We start from the raw sequence: 9,621 nt of genomic DNA on the forward strand, positions 1-9,621 counted from the left end.
AGACTTAGGAACAGTGATTGTCCTCGGCTGATAGGTACATCCAAGTGTCCCAAGCCTGCCAGTCCCGCATTAGACAACAAAGAGAGGCGTTTGCGGCGGCGGGGGAGGGGCGCGGCCGGGAGGAGGACGGGGCGGGCTGCGGCGAGCGCGGGGGTGGGGGGTGGCGCTCTCTCTCCGCTAGCTCAACCCGCGGCCTCCTCCCGCCCCCGGCCTGGCGCGCGCCAATCGCCTCCCCCAGCGATAGTGTCAGTAGCATTGTGGTGTCAGCTCCCGCCTGTGACGTTGCGCCTCCCTCGTCCCCCTCCGGAGTCGTCTGGCTGCAGAGGCTCAGTCAAGAGGCGGGGAGGAGAGGAGGAAAAAGCGCTGAGTGAGGGCGGGCGGGCGGGAGGGAGGGAGTGGAGGAGCCGGGGAGGGGCTCCTTAAAGAAACGCTTCTGTCGCTCGCCTGCTCGCTTTTCGCTCGGCATTGCAGCCAGCCAGCCGGGCACTCGGGGGCCACGCGCGGCCACCGCTAGAGCTCTGCCCCCACCCCACCCGCCAGCAGGTCTGGGGTGGGGACCCAGGCGGGGGCTCCTGCAGCCACTGCCCGGTGCGGACCGCACGGAGCGACCCACTCCTCCCGGCACCGAGGAAGAAGCAACGGAGCCCTCAGCAGGCGGCCGGCCTCTCCGCCCCTGACCACCCGCTTCCCGGCTGCCTTTGTGGCCGCAGCTTCTCGCCGCCGAGCCGTGGGCCGGCGGGGGCGCGGCGCGCACGGCCGAGCGATGCCCAGCTCGCTGTTTGCAGACCTGGAGCGCAACGGCAGCGGCGGTGGCGGTGGCGGTGGCGGTGGCGGCGGCGGCGGCGGCGGCGGCGGCAGCAGCGGAGGGGGAGAGACCCTGGATGACCAAAGAGCCCTGCAGCTCGCGCTCGACCAGCTCTCCCTGCTGGGGCTGGACAGTGACGAGGGCGCCTCTCTGTACGACAGCGAGCCGCGCAAGAAGAGCGTGAACATGACCGAGTGCGTGCCAGTGCCCAGTTCTGAGCATGTCGCCGAGATCGTGGGGCGGCAAGGTAGGTCGAGGAGGGATGGGGAGGTGGGGGGCGGTGTAGGGTCTCAGGCCTCTGTCTCGAGGGTAAGGCGTGTTCAGTATCGGGATTCGCGGCGTGGGGTGCCTTGGGGAGAGAGGAAGAGCCGCGCGATGGGCCGGCGCCCCAGACAAAGAAAGTGCAGGCAGGCTGTCTCCCGGAGCCGCACCGCTGTCCTGGCGGGATGCACTTTCTTCTGCTAAAATCACTGCCTTCTCCTCTAACGCCCCCCACCCAGCCCACCTCCAAAAAGACAATTTAAATGTAAGATGCTTGGGGGAGGGGGCCTTTGATCAGTCCTTTGGGAGGAGGGAGGAGGAGGAGGAGTGAGCATAGGATTGGAGGAGGATTCTGGATTTCTGCAAAGCGGAATGGAGCCCAGAGGAGGAACAATGGGTCCCGGGACTCACACCCCACCCCTTACCCCTAACCCCAGTCCACCAGCTCTGAGGCATCGCGACTGCATCTGCCTTCCCCGAGCCCCTTCCCCGTGTCTTCAGAGCTGACGGCGCGGCCAGCTGGATCCCAGCGGCATCTCCCCAGATGACTTTTCTGGGATTCTCGGGTTTGGTTCGGGACGACTGCAGTCACTGGGGGAGGGCCAGGCAGCCAATGGGCTGTTCCTCGAGCGCCTCGCGGGTGGGATCCGCTGCCCGGCCCGTAGCGCGGCCCGAGGTTAGTGAGGGAGACGCCCCCTTTCCGCCCATCTCTTGTCCTGCCGTCTCGCTCTCCTGGACGCGGGGCTGTCCCCGGTCTCCGCGGTTACCCCGGGATAATGGGCGTGTCTGTCTCTCTCTCTTGCTCCCTCCTCCGCACCCTGGTTCCTAGGTTGTAAAATCAAAGCGCTGCGGGCGAAGACCAATACTTACATCAAGACCCCAGTTCGTGGGGAGGAGCCTGTCTTTGTTGTGACGGGCAGGAAGGAGGATGTGGCCATGGCTCGGAGGGAGATCATCTCCGCTGCCGAGCATTTCTCCATGATCCGCGCCTCCCGGAATAAGAACACGGCACTCAACGGCGCGGTGCCTGGGCCGCCCAACCTGCCCGGGCAGACCACCATCCAAGTGCGGGTGCCCTACCGCGTGGTGGGGCTCGTGGTGGGGCCCAAAGGCGCCACGATCAAGCGCATCCAGCAGCAGACGCACACGTACATCGTGACGCCCAGCCGGGATAAGGAGCCGGTGTTCGAGGTGACCGGCATGCCGGAGAACGTGGATCGCGCTCGAGAGGAGATTGAGGCGCACATTGCTCTGCGTACCGGCGGCATCATTGAGCTCACAGACGAGAACGACTTCCACGCCAACGGCACCGATGTGGGCTTCGATCTGCATCATGGGTCCGGCGGGTCCGGCCCAGGCAGCCTCTGGAGCAAGCCCACCCCCAGCATCACGCCCACCCCCGGCCGCAAGCCCTTCTCCAGCTACCGCAACGACAGCTCCAGCTCGCTTGGCAGTGCTTCCACAGACTCTTACTTCGGAGGTGGGACCAGCAGCAGCGCAGCCGCTACCCCGCGCCTGGCGGACTACAGCCCCCCCAGCCCCGCCTTGAGCTTTGCGCACAACGGAAACAACAACAACAACGGCAACGGGTACACCTACACAGCAGGGGAAGCCTCAGTGCCATCCCCCGACGGCTGCTCCGACCTGCAGCCCACTTTTGACCCGGCTCCCGCTCCCCCACCTGGGGCACCACTTCTCTGGGCCCAGTTCGAGCGGTCCCCGGGAGGCGGACCTGCAGCTCCGGTATCTTCTTCCTGCTCTTCTTCCGCATCTTCGTCTGCTTCTTCCTCCTCCGTGGTCTTCCCCGGGGGTGGCGCCAGTGCGCCCTCCAACGCCAACCTGGGGCTATTGGTGCACCGCCGGCTGCACCCTGGCACCAGCTGCCCGCGCCTGTCTCCGCCCTTGCACATGGCCCCGGGGGCGGGAGAGCACCACCTGGCTCGCCGGGTGCGCAGCGACCCGGGTGGGGGAGGCCTGGCCTACGCCGCTTATGCCAACGGGCTGGGGGCACAGCTGCCTGGCTTGCAGCCGTCGGACACGTCGGGCTCCTCCTCTTCGTCCAGCTCCTCCTCCAGCTCTTCATCCTCTTCCTCCGGGCTTCGGCGTAAAGGCAGCCGCGACTGCTCCGTGTGCTTCGAGAGCGAAGTGATTGCCGCGCTGGTGCCCTGTGGCCACAACCTCTTCTGCATGGAGTGCGCCAACCGCATCTGTGAGAAGAGCGAGCCCGAGTGCCCGGTCTGCCACACCGCGGTCACTCAGGCCATCCGTATCTTTTCTTAAAGGCAGCGGGCGCTAGTGCGCACCGTGCTGGGGGAAGGGGGAACCCCTCCCCATCCTCATTCCCCAGCGCTCGCCTGCCTCCCTGGGTGCCCCCCCTCTCCCTTCTCCTTTCCGGCCCCACCAACACTCTGAGATCCGAGAGGAGCTTGGAAAGCTGTAGTATCCGCTCGTTTTTAAAATTTAATTTTTAAGTAAAGGAATTTGCCAGGATATCTGCATCAAGAGTACTGTAGCCTGGGAAACCTGAACACCTGAAATGCATGCTCTATAAATAATAGGAACGGCGACATTCTAGTAATGATAGTTTTTACACTGTACTTAATAGGAAGCTTCCAAAAGAAGAAAACCCCACAAGTTTTCCATTTTCTTAAAGTAGGAAAAAATGAACAGTAATAATTATGATGAAGATGATAGTAGTGCTATGGGATGTGTGGACTGTTTAGTGTGTTCCCCTTTGTGGGTGGGTTCCTATGATACTTATTATAGAACACAGTGGATCCTTTTTGAATGTTCGTGGAAGGGCCAGGAGTTCCTGTGAATCCAGGATACTGCAGCTTTATTAAAGTTAAACTGTAACATATCTCTTATATATTAAAAACGTTTAAAAGTTTTAAAAAGAAATTGCATTAATACAGATTGAAGTATTTTATTCTTTTTTGACTTGAAAAATTATATTTCATATTGCAAAGATGTTTACAAGTATTTTAATTTAAGTTCAGTGAACTTTTTTGTAGCTGGGTTAAATCTTTTTATTTTAGTATGGCCTTATGGCAAAGAACACTGTATTATTTTAATAATCACACAATTGTGACAGAATTACAACCATAAAATGTGTAATGTTTTGAACAGTATTCTGTTGGGATGGAGATTTTATAGGTTCAGACAAATCTTCTAGATCTGCTTCACCCAGCATATTTTCTATTCAGTGATATAAAGCATATTTTATTCTATATTATTACAAAAATGGAAATGTATAAACATGTCAAAAAGAACTGTTGATGCTTTCTAACATTTGTATAAATAGAATTCAGTGCAAGTTACAAAAATTCTGTTGCACCACTATAGTTTTAGTATTTCTATTTTAATACATTTGTTTACCACTTGTTTATGTATATGTAGGTGATGTTACTTGAGCTTAAATGTACTTTACTGAGCAAAGTTTAAAAAACAAAATATATTTTATTTTATGATAAAGGGCCTTTAACCTCATGGTCAAATACTAATATTATATTTGCTGAGACAAGATTTGAAATTGTATCAAGAGTTTTATTTTTCTGACATTTAAAGTTCTACATAATAAAGGTAAAACTTAAGTAATGGTGCTACTTCATTTTTTAAGTATTTCTATATAAATAAAATATTGAAGAAAATCTTATCTTGTGTGGTGACTTTTTTTTTAAGCCTCTTGGAATCTAACTGTAAGGGATCACTTTAAATTGACGGGCTGAAATATGGAATTCCTAGGTACATTTTGTATATTATGAATAGAATGGATTTTCAAAACAGGCCAGGGTTGTGTTTGATTGGATGGGTGGCCATGGGTAACGGTATTTTTTCTAAAAATTGCAAGTATCTACTGAATTAGGGCCTCCATTAGACACACAAGTCACAGTGCCTAGGGCCCATGATACTTTTAGGGGTTCAGGAAAGTGTTTATTTTGAAAATTAGAAAAAAAGGAAATTAACATTCAAAAAATGTTTTAGTTTTCAGCCCCACAAACTATTTCATTTTGCCTAAAACATTAAGAAAAATGGAAATTTAAAGTTATATCAAAAATATTAATATGGATATTATTAGTGAGGAAGGCAAAAAGGGCCAGGGAATGTCATCATTCCACCCAGCATGGGCCCCTGAGAGGATAGTGGGTCTTAAGGCCCTGTGCCTGCTCTGTGGCAGGGAGAAGTTGGTTTCAGCCCTGTTGCGAGTTTCCACTGAAGGTCACTCCCTTAGGGAAGCCGAAGAAGGAAGAAGGGATGACAGTTTCTGCTTGCAGAGGACCTTCCTGGATTTGAGCACTGGTCTTAATAGGCTTCTGCTTGTAGGGCAGACTAATTGGTGTTGACAGGCTGCCGGTGTCAAGTGTTTGTTGTCCTTTGAGGGAAGTTTTTGTTTGCTTTTGGCAGGCTCCACCTGCTCCCTTGCTGTGGGGCCTTGTCAAGAGGAGGAGCCACGTGTTGTCACTTAACCTGAACTCAGTCTTCTAGAGAGTAGGAATGACCAGAGCATGCCACTGAATTTCCAGCAAACTTCCTGGCTGAGTTGCCCCTGGAGAACAGTGTCTGACTGGCAGGCATTTATTTTCATCTCAGCAGGTGGATCTGAAGAGTAGACTAGTATAAATTGATCTTGGTAATAGTCCCTCTTCCCTTTGTGTTAATTTTTACCTGTTTGATAATTTAGTCACTGCTTACATAGCTCCTGATTCAGTTGGTTTACACGATGCTGTGTGAAGGCAGTAGACAGGGCTTCGGGGTGGGAGGAGTAAAAGGAGTGGCTCTGCTTGGAAAATTTCTGGCATCATCTTCAGCTCTGGAAAGTTCCCAGGCAGTGTTTACCCCCTTTGCTTCTCTCTCAAGGACTGGAGGTTAGCTGTGGCCTGGCAAGGGGAAATGTCACCATGTCCAAGTCCCCCTTTCCTTCAGCTGTCTGGAAATGCCTAGAACAGAACCAGGATTCTTTTTGCATGTAACTTTCTTTAGTCATGTAACTTTGCTTTTCTGCTTTAGCAGAATAATTACAGACGATGCAAGGAAAAAATAAAAAAGCCTTGATTGGCTGATATCTAATGGGCCCTTACGCATTCATACAAGATTTTTTTGTGGTTCATGTGCCACTTTGGGAAATGAAAAAAGATCAGATGTTAAGGCTGCCAACGTACCTTAGGATGGCCTGTATTTTTTTTCTTTATAGTGAGAGGTTCCCTTTGTTGACATAAAGTTTGGGGATATATTATTAATAAAATTAGGCTTCTTGAGAGGAAAGCCTGCTCTCTGACATGGGTCTCCTGTGCTAAGCCCAGGTCCCTGTTACCAGCAGGGGATGTGGGCACATGCTAATATTAGATGGCAGTCACTTTTGATTTGAGTTAAACCTTTTGTCCCATCCTCCAGCTTCCCCAGGTGACTTCCGTGGACATGACCACTGGCTGTGGAGGTGACAGTCCTCTGGCCAGAAAGATGAGAGGCGCCGCATTCATGTCCTCCAACTACCAGCAGCTTCCTTTTCTACTTCTCCACCCCTCTGAAATCTGTCTTTCTGCAGCAACAAAATACCAGCTAACGGACATCTTTTCCCCTAATTACTGTTCCATGTTTTATTTCTTTAGGTAGAATAGCTCTCAGTGGAGGTAGGGGAGGGGATGATTTTGCACCCCTCCATTTTGGCAATCTCTGGAGATATTTTTGCTTATGATAAAAATGGGTAATTGTACTGACATTTAGTGGGTAGAGGCTAGGGATGCAGCTAAACATCCTACATTGCACAGGACAGCCCCCACACACAGAATTATCCAGCTCAGGGATGAGAAACCCTGATGTAGACGAAGCAAATATATCTTCTCTTCCCTTCATTCATTGCCTTGAAATTGGTGTACTTCTTCCAGCATTTACATGCCTAAAGGCGTTCTAGGATTACCCACGACCCTGTGTGGCTCTATATCAGGAACATTGTGGGCAAGGTCAAGGCTGATGTCTGAGCATAGGAGGTCACAACAAAGGGACTCTTTTTATTCACCAGAGTGGTAGATTGTAGCCAATGAATGATAATAATGATTACATGGAATGTTCAAAGCACTCTCATTTCCATTCTCTCCTGTGAGCCTTTCTGCAACCATGAGGCAGGCAGCCCTGAGATTTTACTGTGCCTATTTGTAGTAAAACAAATATTACTCAAAACACAGTCCCAGCCCCCTTACCCAGAATCAAACCTCCGTTTCCAGATCTAGCCGGCCTCTTTGTTTTGTTGGGTTCCCTGTAACTATGAGATAAAATGTACGGAGAAATTTCCAAACGGGTCTGTGCTAGCATCTCTTCCCCTTTCCCTATTTCATGGGTACTCCTTATACTACCAAAATGGGCTCTTGGGAAAAGTTGTGATATCTTCAGTGAATCACAGTCACTAAGTGATGCAGAGCTCTTATCTCTTAAGCCTTATTTTTCTAAGAAATATGAACAAATTTGGCTGGGTGTGGTGGCTCACGCCTGTAATCCCAGCACTTTGGGAGGCCGAGGCGGGCGGATCACGAGGTCAGGAGTTTGAGACCATCCTGGATAACAGGGTGAAACCCCGTCTCTACTAAAAATACAAAAAATTAACCGGGCGTAGTGGTGGGCTCCTGTAGTCCCAGCTATTCGGGAGGCTGAGGCAGGAGAATGGCGTGAACTCGAGAGGCGGAGCTTGCAGTGAGCCAGGATCGCGCCACTGGACTCCAGCCTGGGGGACAGAGCGAGACTCTGTCTCAAACAAACAAACAAAATATGAACAAAGTCTTCTCTCAAGCGGGTTTTGAGCCTGCTGGCCCATGCAATGGCTGGGAGTAGTGGTCCAGAAGCTTTGTTGGGGCAAGGTAACTCGGGAAGGAAGGGAATTTGCATTGGGCACATTCACTCTTCTTCGCCGTAAAAGAGTAATTCCCTCCCTGGCTAGGGAACGAGGGCCCTTCTAACACTCAACACTGCCTTCCCTTTGGCTTCATCCCTTCCCTGACCTAGTCAAGCCTGACCTTGCCCACAAGCGATGTTAAAGTGCTAAAGAATCTCTTCCCCGACTGTTAAGACCAACCAGCTTTCCAGGAAGGGAGAGTGGGAAGAGTTAAGCATCACTCACATTGGCTCAGGGAAGGTCGATGATAATTTCTACAGTTTACTGAGCCTCTCACTCCGACCCAGGCACTCTACATTGGTCCAACCCTATGGGGTAGGTCTGAGTAAACCATTTCAGAGATAAGGAAACTTAGGTAGAAGTTAAATTACTTACCTAAGGCCACACAGTCAGTAAGTGTTGGACTTAGGACTCCAATCTTGGGTCTACCTAAATCCAATGTTTCTGTCTTTACCACTTCAGAAAAAAATGGCTTTTATACGGCTGGGCGCGGTGGCTCACGCTTGTAATCCCAGCACTTTGGGAGGCCGAGGCGGGCGGATCACGAGGTCAGGAGATCGAGACCATGGTGAAACCCCGTCTCTACTAAAAATACAAAAAATTAGCCGGGCGTGGTGGCGGGCGCCTGTAGTCCCAGCTACTCGGAGAGGCTGAGGCAGGAGAATGGCGTGAACCTGGGAGGCGGAGCTTGCAGTGAGCCGAGATTGCGCCACTGCATTCCAGCCTGGGCGACAGAGCGAGACTCCGTCTCAAAAAAAAAAAAAAAAAAAAATGGCTTTTATAGGAGGTATTTTGAGAAAAGGCAAGCACTCATTTGTCATAAAATAGTCAACTATGAGAATGATGTTCCTTTTAGTGATACGTGTAACTGACTTGAAAAATAGAGCCTGGCCGAGTTGCTGTGAGGCAGCCAGGCCATGTGAGGAGAACCGAGAACATGAATAGCACCTTATGGGCACAGGGCATTTCTTTGACATTAATTCTAAATAAAGCCTTGACTGTCTTGTGAACAATCAAACATTAATTCTGTAATGTATTCTTTTCAGGTGGACAAAGAAAAATTACCATTGGATGAGAAGAAAATGAATACAGAATTCTCTCCTTAAAAAAAAGCTCAATAAAAATGTCACAAGAACTAATTTAGACAGTGACTAAAAGATGCCAGAACCCTGACTGAAAAGTGAAATGTAGTCAACTGTATGATCTCCCGAATGCCAAGGTCTTTGTTTGACTGATTTTTAAATTTTATTTTATTGACTTCATTTTTCAGGGCATGTATTAGAATTGCAGGATCTGGGCATGATCTAAAAATGGCATTATGGGTGCTACCCACCCCATGAGTCTTTAGCGCTGGTTCCAACGGTAGCACGTTTTTATGGAAGGTGTGGGTGAAACAAATGGCAAATTTGTGGCTCAGTTTACTGATCTGTGCAAAGTGAGATGGTGTCCTTACTTCTGAGGACATGTTCAGACATATCAGACATGTTCAGCCCCTTACCTGATACCTATACCCCTTCCACAGTGATCTCTTCCAGGCCCTTTCACAATTGCTTACTTAATTGTCTTTTCTCCCTCTAGGCTGAGAATGTATTCAGAGCAGGGGTCTTATCCCCCATCTCTGTGCCTCCAACACCATCCAACACAGAGCCTGGTTCACAGCGATGTTCAGTGCACA

General features: G+C 50.7%; 1 protein-coding gene across 1 annotated transcript; it reads left to right on the plus strand.

The window, feature by feature from the left end:
* The first annotated feature begins 367 nt into the window (after positions 1-367).
* Positions 368-3,556, plus strand: MEX3B (mex-3 RNA binding family member B). The gene is made up of 2 exons (XM_055277458.2): positions 368-1,052; positions 1,896-3,556. Exons 1-2 carry the CDS (start codon positions 764-766, stop codon positions 3,344-3,346), a joined length of 1,740 nt encoding a protein of 579 aa, XP_055133433.2. The 5' UTR covers positions 368-763; the 3' UTR covers positions 3,347-3,556.
* Positions 3,557-9,621: the final 6,065 nt, after the last annotated feature.

The sequence above is a fragment of the Symphalangus syndactylus genome, chromosome 5, assembly GCF_028878055.3.
Source record: "Symphalangus syndactylus isolate Jambi chromosome 5, NHGRI_mSymSyn1-v2.1_pri, whole genome shotgun sequence".
NCBI classification, from domain to species: domain Eukaryota; kingdom Metazoa; phylum Chordata; class Mammalia; order Primates; family Hylobatidae; genus Symphalangus; species Symphalangus syndactylus.